The sequence below is a fragment of the Erpetoichthys calabaricus genome, chromosome 8, assembly GCF_900747795.2.
Source record: "Erpetoichthys calabaricus chromosome 8, fErpCal1.3, whole genome shotgun sequence".
Taxonomy (NCBI): Eukaryota; Metazoa; Chordata; class Cladistia; order Polypteriformes; family Polypteridae; genus Erpetoichthys; species Erpetoichthys calabaricus.
This window is the reverse complement of record NC_041401.2, coordinates 100,714,857-100,734,230: the sequence shown is the minus strand read 5'-3', so window position 1 is coordinate 100,734,230 and position 19,374 is coordinate 100,714,857. Positions and strand designations below refer to the sequence as shown.

The following is a 19,374-nucleotide window of genomic DNA, read 5'->3' as shown; positions in this document are numbered from 1 at the left end:
CTGATTAAACTTAACCATCAATATCTGTCCATTAATTAATTGATGAACTATGGCCTTTTGACAACAGTGGAGATTAAAATTATAAAAGAGAAAGTCAAAAATAAAGTCACAGTCCTGCAGACCTCAGTCAACTGGCCACATTTCCCCTACTGTGTTTTTATAGTGGTGTCTGTGATGGCCATCCAGTGTGATGAGATAATCTCCGTTATGATTCCAACGCTCCTTTATCCGGGATGATTTTCCGTATGCAGGAGAGCAGCCTGGCAGTACAGCAGTTGCTGCAAATGTCACATCAGGATATTAAGAAGAGAAACAGAATAGAGGAGGGTTAGCAATGGTTTATAAATATTATACTACTTTTATTTCTGAAAAAATGACTTAACAAAGAGAGGTGAAGTGTGTACTGCTAATAAGCAGCTCTAGTCAGGGTATGCTAGACTAAAGTAGCGAGTCTCCAGCTGGTATTTAAAAGGTCAGACTCTCGATCCATTGTTAATTGTTCTTTTAATGACAAGCATGCCGTTTTATATTTTTGAGCACAATAACTTAAAGATCTCCAAGGAGTTGATGGGGAAAAAATGTTTTAGAAAAAAATCATTTCTGTATTAGTCAGAATTGTATTTAATTTAAATTGCTGGTTTAATGTGTCTTTGTTGTTGGGAGTAAATATTGCTGTTAAGCTCCACATACTATTTTACTAAAAATAATTGATTAGTAATTTTCAAAGCAAACTAATAACATGTATTTGTTCCTGCTGTTTTTAAATTTTAATAAAATAAAGAAATGCAGACAAGCTTATATTTTATTCTTTCAATATGAGATGTGATAATATTTACTATGAACATAGACTTGATGATTTCTAAAATAATTTAAAATAGAACGCTGAATGCATCCTGTTATTACAGTACAGCTAACAAGATTACAGAATCCATAATTGAAGAAAATAAAACAATTTATATGACTGAACGCTGCAAGAGAATGATTTTCTATTTATTATGTGTTTTAGTTTTGAAGGACCTGAATACTTCACACATAATTCAGTGAAATGTGTGCATTAATTGAATGTGTGCTTATGAAAGTATAGTAGTCAGTCAGTCAGTCATTGTCCAACCCACTATATCCTAACACAGGGTCACGGGGGTCTGGTGGAGCCAATTCCAGCCAGCACAGGGCGCAAGGCAGGAACAAACCCCAGGCAGGCCGCCAGACCACCAAATGGCACATACACACAGCCACACACCAAGCACACACCAGGAACAATTTAGGATCACCAATGCACCTAAACTGCATGTCTTTGGACTGTGGGAGGAAAGTGGAGCACCCAGAGAAAACCCACGCAGACACAGGGAGAACATGCAGACTCCACGCAGGGAGGACCTGGGAAGCAAACCCAGGTCTCCTTACTGCGAGGCAGCAGTGGTACCACTGCGCCACCGTGCCACCCAAGTATAGTATATTGTAATTTTTCAAAGAGTACTCAGAAAAACCTATTTCTGCTGTCTCCTATATACATACAGTATGCATTTTCTGAATAATTAATTGTGCTCACTACCAATAAATAGTAAGCTAATAATTCAAAATGACAGTGATGCTGACGCAGAGTAACAGTTTAACTACTAAGGGTTAAAATCCATTGTTTGCTGAATGCCTTATGAATATTTTGAATATTTTTGAATTAAGCCATATGTTTGCCTAGAAATAATAATTTGTCCTTCCTTCTTAGCTTTTAAAGTATCCTAAAATTCCCCTACTGTGAATTGTTTTCATTTTTAAAATCCTAGAGGCTTTCTCAGGGATTAGTGAGAAATATTTAAATCTGTATATTTTTAAATGTGTTGGTAGATGGAAATGACTGTTTTACTACATGCTATACCCTTAAGACACCAACATATTTGTCAGCAGAGATAAAGAAACACCACAGAAGAAAATGAAAGATGACAAAGGAGTAAGGAGTTTGGAAGGAATAATAAAAAAAAAATAATTGAAAAGCACAACCTTATTCACCTCTTTGATAAACTCTGACCAGTAGTTAGAAGGCAACAAAACTACACTGACCAGAGAAGTTCCAAGTCTTGGTCACCCAAAGATGCCTTACTAGCAGTTCTTTCAAGAATGTTCATGGGAGGTACATTAGGAATGAGCAGTTCCCAGTCAACTGCTCATCTACTTGCTTGTGTCTCATCCTGACAGGCATTGCACCACAGATGCAACAATTTCAAAATATTACAAACTAGCATAACAAAGCACCCATTTATTAAAATTGCTTAATGGTATCATGGTCAGTATGTCTGTTTCTGTTGTGCTGGGCATTTGCAAACTTCTCTTCACTGAATACGAGGGGGGACCCAAAAATAACCGGAATTTTGTTGTTGTTAGGTTGGTACTTGTAGTACGTGGTTGGGCCGCTAGGTCGATCTAGTTACACTCCTCACAAGTCAGTCTGCCAAGTGCCATCAGTCTGGAAGGTTGTGCTTGTGTTTAGTGAATTTTTTTGTAAAAGTAGGTTGCGCAACAGTGTGAGAAGGAAACGCCCTGATTTGTGGGAGTCGGGCGATTGGTTCTTTCATCATGACAACGCTCCATCTCACACTGCTCTCAGCATTCGCCAATTTTTGGCAAGAAACGGTATGACAACCCTGAACCACCCACCCTACTCACCGGATTTAGCTCTGTGTGATTTCTTTTTGTTCCCTCGGATGAAAAAAGACTTGAAAGGAAGGTGTTTTGCTGACGTCGAAGAGGTAAAACAAGAAACGACCAGAGCATTAATGGGCATTACTTCAGACAAATTTAAAAAATGTTTCGAACAATGGAACAAACGGTTAGATAAGTGCATTTCCACCAATGGAGAGTACTTTGAAGGAGACTAATTGTAGTTTGCACAGAAAATTAAATTAAACACGTTTTAAAAATATTTCCGGTTATTTTTGGGTCCCCCCTCGTATACATTATGTCTCATGTTCATTTTACTTTTCAGCCCTTCAATCCCTCTTTCTTTGTGCATTTGTTGTCTTTCTTCTTCAGACATTCCAGCCCTTTTGTGGATGGAGTGACACACAGTTTACTGCTGTATCTGACGACAGCCACATGTCTTTGTTCATCAGACATTCCTGTCTCTTGGGGATGCTGGATGACATTACAACCAATCATATACTGTATATATAAGAGAGAGAGAGAGAGAGACAGGTGCCCAAGATTGTAAGATAGCCGGACATGCATCGTCCTACAGAGAATATTTCAGCTTCATTTACTTTGAATAATGGCAAAGTTATGTTTAAAAAGCACCCCCAAAAATCTAATAGGATTTTGGCTCTCCTAATGTTTAAGAAAAATGCTTTGAGAATAACAATATTTAGTTCAATTAATATCAAGTTTTTGTCCCAATAGGAGTATTTGGTTTGTCAGCAGGTTTTAACAGACAGACCAAGATGTCTAATTAAAAACAGAGAACACAACAGCTAGCCATCAGACATAAAATATAGTAGTGAACATAATACTTATAACATCAGCTTATATATATTATATATAAAAATTGAACCAATATTAAGAGATGACTAATGATTGATAATAATAATAACTGTTCAACCCATGGCGTAAACCTGTGGATGTTTATGAAAGTCAACCTTTTTTAGGTTTTTTTTTTAAGTCCTACCTGTTAAAAAGTGAAATCAACCACCTTATCAGTTCAAATTAAAATATTTAACAAGATTCTTATCAAAAAGGTGTGATTGCATGGTATTAAAAGCTGATGAGAAATCAACAATCAGGAGGCTAGCATGAATATTGGTGCCCTCCATTTGGTTATACAGCAAATGAAGCAAATTAACAATTGCATTCTCTGTCCCGATATTAAACTTTTAGGCAAACAGATGGATTTAATAAAGCCTGAGTCGTCTCTGTCAGCCTCCTCTTTTTCAGCTCTTCAAATGATTTCATAACCAGTGATGTGAAGACCACTGTGCCGAAGTTATTTAAGGTTTTGGGATTTTAGCTATAGGGATTGACATAACCTGTTTCCGCAACTTTGGAACCTTTTGCTGTTCTAACAACAACCTGATAATTAGAAGAAAAACTGGGCTTCCATTAAGGAGGTCTGCCCCAGCACTTTTATTTGCTTTTAATTTTCTGACAATGTTCTCTACATTCCTTTTAACAAAAAAAATCTGTCCTTTGTTATAAATGTTCTACTTCAAGCACTGCACATGCTCAAATCTTAACTAAAACTCATTAAACCCATTAACTAAAAAACAGATGATGTTAGAACCTGTAATCCTTAAACTATTGTTAGTTTTTGATGTATCCTGCCATGCTAAAGTTGTAATGTCTGATCAGCAGAGCAGAGCTCATTGTGTGGACAATTTCTGTTCAATTCTATCCTTATAATCTTGTTTATCTGTTTTAATTTCAAGCTTTCAATCCCTCTGTGCAGCATGTATCTCAGTAATATTACTTTGTCTAAAAACATTTTCTTTTTTATAATAATGACATTATGGATTCATTGATCCTGTGTAGACCTTAATTCATGGGATAAGAATACATTCACAAAAACTAATATAGCTACAAGCACTTGGCACCTTTACACATATGCCAATCTGTAAATCGAATCTTCACTCCAGACATTCATTGTATTTTTGTGTATGTTTTTCTCTTTTCTTGGCTGTCTTGTAAAGGGAGAAGGTACACACTCTTGTGATCTGCAGAGCCTAGTTTCAGTTTCATTATCGATTTGTGTGTCCCTTAATTGTCCCATCGGAAAGATCAAGAGGTTTATTGTTCTTCGCTAGGCAGGTTCCATGTCAATAGAAGTTTGTCAAGAGATTTCTACAGTTTTCAGTAGTTAAAGCCCCAAGACCAAAATGTGGCATATTGGATGAGAATGACTGCAGACTTTGTGCCATATTAAAAATCATCTTCACTGTTCTCCTAATTTATGCAAATATAAAATGCAGAGCAGTCTAAGAGTATCAGAGAGCAGCTCAATGGTCTGCAGACCACACTGTTTTTCAGATGGTTACTGATTAACACCATTCATTGATTTACACATAATTATGTCCGCTACTCCTTACTCACCTTGAGATTTACAGTGAGTGTTAAAAACTAATCATGCAGTGGCAGTGATCAGGCACATAGCCCATGTCTGAAAGTGCCTTCAGAGGTGGTGGCTTTCTCAGCGTGATCCTTCAGATGTCTTCTGTGCTGAGGAGGACAGTATAAAAAAAGCAAACAAAAGTGTTTACTTTTTCAAATTTTTAAATTTGGACATTTAGTATTTTGTAGCAAAGTACAATAATAATAATCTAGCATCCCTTTTATATAAACCTACATATGAAAGAGATACATTTTTATAAAAAATGTAACAATATTCCACTATGACATTTTTGTTAAGATGCAGGCACTCTCCATTTATTCTAGTAATAAGTCCCCTTGTACTCTTGCAAATATAGTAAAGTTACTTGCATTTAATGAAACAAATTTGTCTTCACCCAGCAAATGTCACCCAAAGCGAGGAAAGGAGGCATGTAGCTAATGAGCTTCTTAGCTTTATGAGCAACTAAGAAGCTCTCTAAGCCAAAGCCACAAGATCTGCACATTCTCTGAAGGTGGGGATGTGACAACCTATCATGACAACATGTGCTGCTTGATCTTGCTATTTAAATGTATTTATGCTCAAATTGTTTTCAGCAAAAGATGTGTATGCAGTGCAATGTCTGCATTTTCAGAGGCCAATGGCATTCTCCTAATACATAAGATATATTACTTTGCAAGTTACAGACCACTAAACACATTTTGCCATTATTTTGCTTTATATTGTAATTAATAATGAATCATTTTTGAATAATCCTAACCCATCCAAATGAAGGAAAATCCTTTCACATGCCTAATAAACCGAATCCCAACCTTCCACTTAGATCCTTCACTAGGGCCTTACATTTACTTAAGTAAAGAACTTTTTAAAAGCTCTAAAAAAGCAGGTTTCCCTCCATTTTAAAGTTTGGAGCATCAAGGTCCTGACTTCACCTGTTAATAAGCAATATCTTATGCAGCTGACTGAATTTAATGATTACTTCTTTTTGAAAAACAGGCAGTTGGGGCTGGCATGAAGCCTTAGCAAGTGAGTGTGTGAGATAAGAAGGCAAACATTAGCCCCTCTGTTTAATACAGCCTCATATCATCTTATATATTTTCACATTTTATATGCAGCCTTGATGTTCAGTGGCCTTTAAAGCAATTGCCATTTGTGTGTATGATTTTTAGGACTACACAGGAATCCCAAATAAAATTGAGACTTCTGGGACATCATTTGCACAATGTAAAACTGGATATTTTTAGACCTGTAGGTATGACAAAAGCTGGATGAAGTCTTTGGCTTCCATTTTCTCAGCATTCCATTTCATGACCCTTATTCACACAAATTAAAAAATCACATTCAGAGTCTTTGTTACTCCCTTCTTTTCCACATACAAAGTTTAGGAACTGATACAGTAGGACCTACAAATACACAAGATGGCATAAAAAGTGAAAGTGGTAAAGAAGGAATACATTATAAGTTATTTTAAGTTATAAAGTTATTTTAAACAAACATTTGAATTTTCTTCAGAATTTAAAAATAAATGTTCCCATGGTTTGAAGAATAAAAAATGTATTACAAAAACAAATGGGTGCTAACACTTTGTACATGGCCTCTTAAAACCCAACCAAATGTTAAAATAAAGTGGTAAGCTGCTAACTGTTAGCACAAAATGTTACATGAGTGTTATGTTTCAGCCAGATTTCCTCCCCTGGCTTATGTTTAAATTTCTTTTATCTATTGTTTTGTTAATTTTTTTATTTACTCTTTACAATCTTTTCTGTTAATATTGTTCTTTTTCTCAAATTATATATTTTCTGTTAATTGTGTCTATCTATTATTTGGTTTCTATGTGTGTAATCGTGTTTTGTTATGTTCCTTGTGTTATGTGGGTGGACGCCTAAGAGGTGGGGCCATCCTTACTTTACCGCTAAGGGACCTCCCCCAGCCTATAAAAGCAGACTTGGGAAATTAATTCCTTGTGGTCACACTGAATGCAGTCTAGTGGAATTGTGAGTTTTTTGTGAGTATTGCCTTCTATTGATTTCCTTGGTTTTCATTAATTGTGCTCTGTCTTTGAATTTTGGATTATTTCTCCATATTTTGTTATTAAGTCAATATTTTATGCAGATTCCTTTAGTTGCTATTTTTTGGAAAAGCCAGGGATTGACATTTACCCCATCCTTGTGGAGCAATTGGATTATTTTAGGACACTGCTTAAATTGTTGAATTTTTGAAGCCAAAGCCCCATTTGGCCCGATGTGGGCTGAAGCCCGCCTGTTGAGTAGGAACTCAGGATATCTTGAAGTGTTACATTCTCTGATGGCTAGGATTCTGGCCTCCTTTATGGTTTTATTTTTAAGGTCTCAAACCTTTTGTCATTTGTGTGCAGCTGAGCTTGTTTGCAGCATACAGTTAGAAAGCTGTTTCAGTAGTTTGCTGTTTTACTTCACTTACTTCTGCTCCTTACCCTTATCATTCACTAATGGTAAGTACAAGTTATGTTAAAAGGATCTAAATTATTTATTATCACTGGTGAAAAAAAAATTGTGGTAGCTTAATGATTAAATAATTGGTCTGATTAATAAAATGAACATTTGAAACACTCCTGGGTCAGTTATTAGATGTGGTCAAAGTTCAAAGACAAGTGCCCTTAGAAATGGATCACAGTCTTGAGCGAGTTTATTTGCATGAAGCCTGAATCAGTCACTGGGGACTGGCAGTGGACAGTCAAGTGTAACTTAATTATTGAATTGCTGAATTTGATTTGCTTCATTTTAAATCTCCCATGGCAACAACCTGGAACTGACACAGGCTCCTCTGGGGTGACTTAATTACTGAATGATTAGCTATGATTTATTTTTGTTTTTAAAATAGTACCATGCCGCTTGTTAGGAGCTGACATCAGGCATTGGGGGGATGAATAAAATTTTAAGTCACTGGGTTTGATTTGCTTACTGTTGTTCAGGAATGCCCTTGTTGCAGTTTATTTTGTAAGACAAATTAACATGTTTCATGAATATTCAATGCTCATATTGATATTTGAATGATATATACAAGTTAAGAATATGGATTCACACTTTGGGTTGTGGTTTAATAATTTAAGGCAAAGCATACTGAGTGGTAAGTCTGAATGTAGAGCCATTGAGCAGCTGGCTAATACTGTGCCTCATTGGCATGCCACACATACTCCGTGCTATAGAATGCAGTAACGACAATGAAAGAGAAATGTATGCTGACAAATGGGGAGATCAAATACTCACAACCTCCGCCCAAGTGCAAACATTGCTTTTACTTCTTTACATCGATGTTTAGTTGAAGAGCACTACTTTCGAATGTTTGATCAACAATGGGGCTCACTGTTGTGCGTTATTTTTTCTCCTTAATACAAAACCCCATGTACCCAAAATTGAAATGTTCTGCTTGCTCTGGATGTACCACCGTCATTTGAGGAACCGCATGTTTTCAAGTTACCCATAATTATTCACAACACATACATTATAATTTTATTCAATAAGGTGATTCAGTGATATGTTGGGGAGTAATGCTGCAGCTGTACATTTGGGCCTTTAAGCTAAATTCTTAGCATAGCTAAGTTTGTGGCATTTCTTAAAACAATTTTGCTTTAAACCTGCAATCCACAGATGTCTGACATTAATGGATGACTTTCAGTTTACCTGGTATTTACTTTTTGAATTCTCTGACACTGAATGGTCCCCTCATTACACTATTGCTGTGTAACGTCTCAACCATCCAGACAACAATAATCAATTTTGAAAAAGAATAAGTAATTTTTTTTACAAAAATGAAAATAAAAAGCTTTTATTTATAAAAGGTTATTTAAGACTACAAGAGTGAAATGTAAATATCTAGTTTAATAAACAAATGCTATGTCAGATGGGTAGGGATGAAAGGAAAACAAAAACTCCAGCTGGTGAAACTACAGGTGAAAATAAATCTCTAGAGGGGCCTTGGCTGAAAAACCACCCGGCTTTTAACAAACATAAATATATTGGTGATTATTAATTATAGCAAAATTATAATAACCTTTTGTATATTTCTCCTTTCTAAATTCATTCTTGCCTTAATTAAATTCTTTTTTTTGTATTTGTAGTGTTTTTTTAGTTTAGTTTAGTTATGATTTTTAGTATTTTTTGTAACTACTCCTACAGGTTAAAGAAAACCTTTACTCTTCTGTTCTAAGGTTAAACTTTAATTCCCCTGGAATTGCCATTTAATAATTTGTTTGTGACACATATAAATATTCTTTAATATTCTGTCTTTACTTTATACATATCTGTTCATCCTTTAAAACTAACAAAGGTTTCATCTCCTTCTAGCAAGACTTTACTTTTAAAGGTTAACAAGTAACATGGTTAACATGTCGTCATTTTAATTATTTTATTCACTGTGTATACTTTTTAAGTAAGACTATACTTATTGGAAACCATTCGCTGCAGATGTTCTATCAGACGGTTGTGGCGAGTGCCCACTTCTATGCAGTGGTGTGCTGGGGAGGCAGCATAAAGAAGAAGGACGCCTCACGCCTGGACAAACTGGTGAGGAAGGCAGGCTGTATTGTAGGCATGGAGCTGGACAGTTTGACATCTGCGGCAGAGCGACCAGCGCTGAGCAAGCTCCTGTCAATCATGGAGAAAGCACTGCATCCACTAAACAGTATCATCTCCAGACAGAGGAGCAGCTTCAGCGACAGACTGCTGTCAGTGTCCTGCTCCACTGACAGACTGAGGAGATCGTTCCTTCCCCACACTATGCGACTCTTCAATTACACCCGGGGGGGTAAACGTTAACATTATGCAAAGTTATTGTCTGTTATACCTACAGTTTTATCAGTCTTTAATCAGTATGCTGCTGGTGGAGTATGTGAATTTCCCCTTGGGATTAATAAAGTATCCTATCTATCTATCTATCTATCTATCTATCTATCTATCTATCTATCTATCTATCTATCTATCTATCTATCTGTCTGTCTGTCTGTCTGTCTGTCTGTCTGTCTGTCTGTCTGTCTGTCTGTCTGTCTGTCTGTCTTTTTAAAATAAGGCTATACTTATTGAAACCATTCACAACAATCGTCTACAAGTGGTTAAAGTTAAAAGGTTAGGTGTCAGGAGTATAAAATAGCACTAGATTTGTGGGAATATAAAGAGCTTCTCACTGGCTTTAGAAGTAGTACTGGTCTGGCGCAAATACTGAAAATCAGTAAAGAGTAGGCCAAGAAGATAAGCAGGACCTGACAAATGTCCTGAACAACTGTTTGAATTTCAGCGAAGACCCCCATTATGCCAAAACAAAAAAGGTCAGTAATATACTTGTTTGTTAAACAAGCTGAGTTGGGTTGATGTATTACAGAGGCTATCATATAAATACTGGCCATGCTACATAAAACATACTGTCCACCTGAGTCCTGGCCTGGTATGGCTTTGGTCAAACAGATTTAACCAAAGAACACAGTCATACAGCATTATATGAAGAAAAAGACATCATTATGTTTTCACATTTTTACATGTTTGTGGTTTATCACAGCAGCATTAGATGAAAGGCAAGAACTGAACCTGAATGGAAAGGGCATTCATTTCATTATGCTTATCTTGGCACACAGATTTTTCAATGTTAGTTTGGAGTCATTGGTCAATACACTAACATGTATTTGTTTGGCACATGGGAAGAAACTGGAATACCTTGGGAAAACCCTCACAAGATGAATGTACAAACATTGAAGAGACTGTCAATGGGTTTGTGTTTTTTGGCTTAGGTCCCTGGCGCCACTTATTTGTTTTTTTTTTGTGATCTTCAGGTATTGAACAGAGCATTGAACAAGAAGAAGGGCTAAACAGGTCTTCCGCAGATCTTCGAATACGAAAGACACAGGTAAGAGTTATCCATTTGAATTCATCTTTTTTCAAAACTGCCACTATGTATTTTTCTATGCGGTTTATAGAAGATGAAAATAACTGTAAATTATGTGTAACAATTGTCAATCCAAGTGTTTACTGTCACAAACAACTTCAGTCAGTATGGCTTTCAAGAAACAATGTCACGTTATTAATAATTTAAAAAACTCTAGGTATTACCATGCCTCATCATCTGGCCATTTCAAATAGGGTGAATTAAACAAATTACTACAAATTGATGTTTTTACACAAACTCTAATACAAGAGCTTTCAAGTATAAACACAAGAAGAAGCTGAAAAGAGAAAAAAAACGTTTAACTCAATAATCCAGGAGTTTATCTTATGTAATAAAATATTTTGCTTTGTAGTTGTCAGACATAGTGCTTTTATGGGAGACTCACAACCTTGCACTTCTATGTTGAAACAGTAACATCCCCACACCGCCTAGCATTGAATCTGTGTTCTTTTAATACCAATACTGAAGAAAATGCTTGTACTTTGAGCGTATTGTTTTTAGAAAAACAGCCTGCTAAAATCATAAAACATACAAAAATATCATGACCACATGACTGGATACATCAATGAAAACAGAAAAAGTAATTTAAAACTGAGGAGTTTTCTACCCAAATTTGTACCCAAATCATCATTAACATTCTGTTTGTAAATAGATAATAATAATACATTCAAAATAAATAAATAATTGATAACTTATGTACTTTACATTTAGTGTACAGTAATCCCTCACTTATCGCCGACCGCGATAACTGAATTTCCGCGAAGTAGGGACACTATATTTTTTAATTATTTAACGTGTATTTGGACGTTTTTAAACCCTCCCTGTATTGTTTACAACCCACCATTTACTCTATTAAAAACAGGAACAACTGCTAAGCAATATGAAATCGGTAGATAAGTTTACACTTACTGTATAGCGAAGTACACGTAGCAGCTTGTAGGAGGTCATGACGTCGTCGACCTTGTTGCAAAGATTCCTAAAGCAGATTCCATCCAGACTACTGCCTTATCACGTCCACTTGCAACTCGTTTTGCACCCTGGTTAAAGGACACTGCGGCTGTAGATCTTATATGCTTTTCCTCCTTTTTAAATAAAGAGAATCGATGTCCTGCAGCGGTGTAGCTGTTCCCTTCCTTCAACATATCCAAAACTTTTACCTTTTCTGCAATCATTTGCATCTTCTGTTGGTGCTTGGACACGGCCCCTGAAGCATTAGCACGTTAATGATAAATGAGTGAGATGAGACTTCCTGGTTAATGCAACACTCGTCGCTGAGCCAATCAGCAGCACACAGGAACTTAACTGCGTGCTCTGATTGGGTAGCTTCTCAGCAATCCGCCAATAGCATTTCTTGTATGAAATCAACTGGGCAAACCAAGTGAGGAAGCAAGTAAACAGACCCATTGTCCGCAGAAACCCGCGAAGCAGCGAAAAATCCGCGTTATGTATTTAGATATGCTTACATATAAAATCCGCGAAGTCGTGAATCCGCGAAAAGTGAACCGCGAAGTAGCGAGGGATTACTGTACATCGTAAAGTCTGAACTTGTGATTTGACTGTATAGGAATTGTATCTTTGAGAAAACTGGGAGTTTTCTGCCAAAATACACAAAATTATCTTACAAAGAGTTTTCTTTTTTTGTATTACATTATATCATTATTTGTGGTAATCTCTCAATGTTCACATTTCAGTTATGGGGTAAAATTAATTTACTGGCCATTCAATTTTTGTTTGGAGTCTGTATTGTTGGTTTAGTGAGTGATGTTCCACACTTACTTGTTCTTGCTTTAACTTTTATAAATATGGGGTGATTTTGAATCTGTTAAGGCAGTAATATGCAGGAGGAAGTCAAATATGTGGCAATATGTTTTTTTGAAGAGAGGTTATTATTAAGATAGTTAAAAATGTGATTCTGTAATGCCAAATTGTAATAGAAATTGCTTGATGTTACTTCATTGTATATTGGGACTGAAAGTGAAATTGAACGTTTCGCTTGGGTTAGTTGCAATGGCTCTGTTTTAACTGAAGTCTCATTACCTGCATTCAGTATTTCAGATGTCTGCTACAGATTTTTCCCTGATGTTGTCCCTTCTGACCACGTTAGCATGATGGTTACCAGTGCTCCAACGAAAAAATGCTATAATTTTATTTAAACGAGCATGCATTTTTTAATGTCCTTATTCTTGAATAGTTGATCAGTGGTTTCCAAAGTTTTTCATAGTATTTACAAAAATTAGAATATTTTAATCAATTTTTAATTATACTTTAATAAATATTAGACTATTTTAATCAACAAATTTCTTTCTGCAGTTACTGCCTTGACTAGATGGCACTCTAACAATCTATGATCCTGCCCTGTTTACTATGAAAAGTGCTTTGAGTAGTGAGAAGAGTGCTAAATAAATGTAAAGAATTATTACTATTATTATTAAATCTTCAAGAGGCACCTGATTGTCAAGAGATGTAGATGAAGTTCAATTCAGCAGCTTTAAATCAAAAAATCACAAGCACATTGAGTGCTCTGCAGTGAAGATGCAGTTAGATTGCAGGAGAAAGCAGAGGACAGACTTGGAATTAGTCTTTTACAATTATGTACAGCCAGCTCTGCATTAACATCTAAATTTATTTTCATAAATTATATTTGTTCTGTCACAAGCTACATATAATTATGCATTTAAGAAATCAAAAGGCTAGAGAAATTGGAGGGAAAAGAATTTCAAAGCAAAATATAGCATTTAAAAATGGGATGTATTGCATTATAATGGTTAGGTCCAAAGCACAGTACTGCTGTACCCAAGCAAAAACAGGCAAAAGATGTGCTACATTATTAAATGAGGTTTAAAAAGAACAATAAATACTTGGCCAAAGTATGAGGAGTATAATTATACCTAATAATAAAAAAGCCAAATCAAATCATTAAGAAAAAAAATAAGCAAATATGATGAAACAGGTTCTTTATGTATTATCTATGGGCAGATTCTACCAGCTTGGAGATGAAAAGCAGCATGTTCCTGTCATGCACCTGAGGTCCCTGAAGTAGATTATTGGCATTAAATAGATGGATAGATGACATAAAATTATAAAAAGCAAAGTACAACAATAAATACTATACAGAAATCCACAACTTTGGGAATGTAGTAAAGAAAAGAAAAATATGTATATTGTAAACTCTTGTTCCAAAGTAAAAATAAGTTATTCTCCTGCTACCACAGACCTGTACTGGTACTTCATATAAAAAATGCAAATGGTAGAAACTTGTTAACTTCAAATCCAGGGAAAGAGTAAGTGTGTGAGTTACATTATGACTACATAGCAGGGTTTAAACAAATCCTTAACTTTCTAGTCCTTAGAGCATGTTTGAAAAAGTAAGAATGGACATGAGAGAGTCAGATCATAAGAACAAGCAAATCATACATTTATGAAGCAAGTGAATGTCATGGGATATTAACTTGAACTTGATGGCAGGCAACATTTTTGTCTGCCTTATCAGAGTGATCATTTTCCTGTGAGTGACAGTGAGAAGGAAAGGTAAATCCCAACAGAATAAGATGCCATTTAAAATCCCAATCAATGACTTGCAGAGCAGGAATCAAATTTGATCTGATTTCTGTTTCAGTTTGATTGCAGGTAGAAATAAAACAATGGATTTGGTACTAGATTCTCCTATTATTTCTATATACTTTTTAATTATTCTTAGTTAAGTCCCAAATAAACATGGTAGACAAAACAGTTCATGAACACTGTCATTAAAAAGCCAATAAACTAAATCATGCACATTACTGATATGTAATGTTCAAACTTTGTTTTATATACACCTTTTCTAATACAGATTACTTGAAATATGATGCCTTGTGTTTTGAATAATAGACAAGCACAGTAATACTATACTAGCATGAAAGCTGTACAGTAAGTTAGCTAAAAATTAACCTGTCAGGTTCCATAAAAATAATATTTACTTTGTTTCTTTAGTTCTGCTTAATCTACTACAGTGGTGTGCAAAAGTATTAGATCCCCTTGAAAGTCATCATAATTTTATGCATGACAAAAGACTTGTACACATATTTATCCATTTAGTATATTTAAAATGAACTCTTATGCTGTAACAATACATTTCCAAATTCAAAATAAACCAATTTCTGCAGATATTTGACTGAAGAAGAAACACTCAGAAGTTAGTGTTTGCATAAGTATTGAAGCCCAGCACATTAATACTTTGTCAAGAACCCTTTTACTGCAATAACAGCCTTGATTCTTTCAAGGAAAGTAGGTCCCAGTTTTGCAGATTGTTCAGGAGTGGTTCTTCCCTATTCTTCTTGGCAGAATTTATAGAGATCCTCTACGTTGGTGGGATAGAACCTCTTGACAGCACTTTTCAAATAGTGCTACAGATTCTTAATAGGGTTAAGATCAGGGCTTTGACTTAGCAATCTGTGCCACCACCACCTGATCAAAGCACCGTGATGTCCCTCCATTGATGGATTAAAGACCAGAAGTCCACGTGACCGTCATCATCAAATCCTTCCATGAGAACCCTGAATGCAATGAGGACTGATTGAGGTCATTTATGTTAGGTAGAATGCCTAGAGGGGACTGGACAGTCTCATGGCCTGGAACCCCTGCAGAGTTTATTTTTTCTCCAGCCGTCTGGAGTTTTTTTTTGGTTTTTCTGTCCTCCCTGGCCATCGGACCTTACTTTTATTTTATGTTAATTAGTGTTCTCTTATTTTAATTCTTATTTTGTCTTTTTTTTTTCCTCTTTCTTAATCATGTAAAGCACTTTGAGCTACATTATTTGTATGAAAATGTGCTATATAAATAAATGTTGTTGTTGTTGGCCATTCAGAAACATTCACCTTTCTGTTTCTGAGCCATTCCAGTGTTGCTTTGGCCTTATGCTTAGGGTCATTGTCATGTTGAAAGATGAATCTTCTCCTGAGCCGTAGGTTCACAGCAGGCTGGAACTAGTTCTCCTATAACACTGTGTGGTATTTGTGTCCATCCATTGTCCCTTCAACTCTGACAAGGTTGCCAGTTCCAGCACGTGAAAAGCATCTCTGTAGCATGATGCTGCCATATATATAATAACACTCTAGGTAGGTGATTCCTCAGGCATGGGCAGTATTAGTTTTACATAGTGGTGCAACGGATCAAAAAACTCATGGTTCGGATCGGATCACGGTTTTAAGTCATGGATCGGATCAATTTTCGGATCAGCAAAAAAAAAAAAAAAAAGACAAGACAAATTTAACTCTCCATTTATTTAGTTAAGTATTTTTTGCCCATCAAAAAACATTCAACTCAAGATTCATTCCGCTCAATTATATAAATACAAATTAAGGTGCAATATAGGGCATGATAACTATTTCCAATAATGTGGACACAATAAAAACAACTTTAAATGCAATTTAAGGCATTATTGCTTCTTACTTTGAACATGGAGAGAGAAATAAAAGCTAGCTTATGTCCACATCATCAAAAAAGAAGAAAGAAAGCAAAGCAGACCTGAGCTTATAATTTCAAATTTTTTTTCAAAAACATGAGGATGTCTACATTTTCTGGGGAAAGTGTAGATCTCTTTGCTGTAACTATGTCCCCTGCTGTTGAGAACACCCTCTCGCTAGGCACTAAAGTGCCAGGCACAGCAAGATGGTGTCTTGCCATTGTGGCAAGGTGAGGGTATTTACATCCGTTGCTTTTCCACCAAGTCAGTGGATCACCATCGACTGGAATGCCACTTGCTGCCTCATAGGATACCACCTCCTTGCTGACCATACCCTTCTGTGTAAAGGTCTCGCCAAAAAGCTCCGCCATTGCCGACTTCTTTTGAGGAGATGATGTGTCTGCTCCTGTTGGTGCTGCATATTGACGCTGCAGGGAAAGTTACATTATTGATTAAAACTTTTTTTTTCCCATAGACATTAAAATGTGGCAATAACTTAATAAATAACTTAATAAACTTAACTAAAAACATTATCATAAAAAATAAAAAATATATAATTTCAAAATATTTATTTTCTTTACCTCTTCACAGTCTTCAGTGCCAAGACTGCTCACAATCTCAGTAGTGAGATCACTGTATGTCCTCAGGCGTAGGGCAAGGTCTAGGTGAGACAGCGACTTGAACCTTGGATCAAGTGCAGTAGATCTGTGAAGGTAGTCCTGTAGGGTTGGTGGTGAAGTGTATCTGGGCTTCAGGTCCTCTCTAATGCAGTCTTGACATCTCTTGCGATGGTGCTGTCTTCCTCACTTGGGGCCATGGATTGTAGGATCCTTGTTTTCAGAGGCAGGATCATGGACACAGATGGTGAGGTTTCAGTGCTCAACAGAGTTGTAACCATTTTGAGTGGTTTGAGCAGCTGGAGGACCTCCTCTGCCACTTTAACATCATCATCAGACAAGGTGACGATGTCTCTGGCATTTTTCTTCAGGGTTTTGTGTGTTAGTGCAGAGTATATAGCTGCCTGCTGCTCAAGATAACACTGCAACATATCATAAGTGGAGTTCCACCTTGTTGTGACATCATGTATGAGCTTATGAGTAGGCAGCCGTAGCATTTCTTGCTTGGTCTTAAGCACATGAGCAGCTGTTGAGCTTCAGTGGAAGTAGGAAACCACCTTCCTGATCCTCCCAAGGAGGCGGTCCATCTTACACACTTTCATTCCCTTTTGGGATGCTAAATTAATTGCATGTGCAAAGCACCCTATCTGTGAGCCCAGTCCTGCTTCATTCACTGCATTTATTTGGTTTTTGGCATTATCTGTTGTGACTGGGATATTAGTATTGGGCCTCTCTATCCTCCACTCTGCCACTGCTTCCGTCAATACGTGTGCCAGGTTTGTGCCAGTGTGACTCTCATAGAGGGGGCATGTCTGCAGTACAGGGCTTCATATCTCCCACACAGCTGTGATGTAATGAGCGGTCACGGTCACATAGCTTTCTGTTGCCCTGGAGGTCCACCCGTCTGTAGTTAGGGCCACAGAAGATGCCTGGGACAGTTCAGCCATAACTTTTGACTTTTCCTGCTCATACATACTTGGGATATTGTCACTTAAGTGAGTGCACGACGGAATATCATAGCGTGGCTCAAGCACGTGTGTCATATGTTTAAACCCCTTGTTTTGCACAACGGAATATGGCCTCATGTCTGCAGCAATAAACACCCCAATAGCTTTTGTAATAGCTTTAGCCGGTCTGATTGGGCAGCAAAGGGCTGCTTAAATGCCGCGGATATCTTTGGTTGTTGCGCAGCCATCGTCTTGGGTCCTGTCACATCAGGGTGGTGTCGTTTTAAATGAGTGGCCATGCCCGACGTGTTGCCAGACTCATAGGGCTTCCTCGTGCCACACAGTCGACAAACTGTGGTGGTTTTATCCACTACCCATTTCCCATCAACATATTTAACAGGGAAGCCAAAATGCTCCCACACATGAGACTTAAATGATGCTGGAGGATTGTCGAGCTCCTCTGCTTCTCTGCTTGAACTGCTACCGTTGGCCATGACCACGCATATGAAGCAGGCAAACCGGACAAAAGTCGAGTGAAAATGCACAAGAGAGGTTGAGTTAGTGCACGAGAGGTTGAATTAGTGCACGAGAGACACAGAGTTAGTGCGCGAGAGAGAAAGTTAGTGCGCGAGAGCTACCGAGTTAGTGCGCGAGCGAGATAGTGCGTGAGAGAAGTTTAATTGCAGTTCATTGCACGAGAGCTATTGAGTTAGTGCGCAAGAGAGGTTGAGAGAGTGCACGAGAGACACGCGCACAATACAGTGGAACTTTTTTTTTTCTCGGATATTCGGATCACGTGCGTACCGAACCGTGGGCAGGAATCGGTTCGGATCACGGATCAACAGTGATCCGTTGCACCACTAGTTTTACACCACATATACCTCTTTGAAGTCTGAGCAAAAAATACTATTTTGGTCTCATCTGACCATAAAACCTTCTTCCACATCTTAACGGGGTCTTTCTCATGCATTGTAGCAGATCCCATATGTGCTTTTATGTGGACCTTCTTAAGGAGTGGCTTCTTTCTTGCTACCCTCTAGTAGAGGCCTGTTTTATGGAGAGCTCCTGAAATTGTGGACCCCTGCACCTTCACTCAGTTCAAGCCAAAGAGCATTGCAGACTTCTGAGTGTGATGGTTGTATTTTTAGTAGTTTCTCTCACCAGTCAACGTTGTGCTCTAATGTTTAGTTTTGAGGGACATCCTGTTCTAGCATGAGTCTGGGTGCTGTGATGAACCTTCTGCTTCCTGATGATGGATCCAACAGTGCTTAACAGGACATTCAAACTCTTTGATATTTTTGTAGCCATTTTCTGCCTTGTGCATTTCTATGACATTGTTTTCTCACATCAGCAAAATGCTCCTTTGTCTTCATT

At 37.1% G+C, this 19,374-nt stretch overlaps 1 protein-coding gene across 1 annotated transcript in view; it reads left to right on the top strand.

Moving 5' to 3' along the window:
* LOC114655882 (syntaxin-1A) overlaps positions 1-19,374 on the top strand; it is a 414,537-nt gene that overhangs the window by 286,050 nt on the left and 109,113 nt on the right. Inside the window, exon 5 of the mRNA XM_028807166.2 lies at positions 10,884-10,957. Coding sequence (XP_028662999.1) covers positions 10,884-10,957 — 74 coding nt within the window. The remainder of the gene's footprint in view (positions 1-10,883; positions 10,958-19,374) is intronic.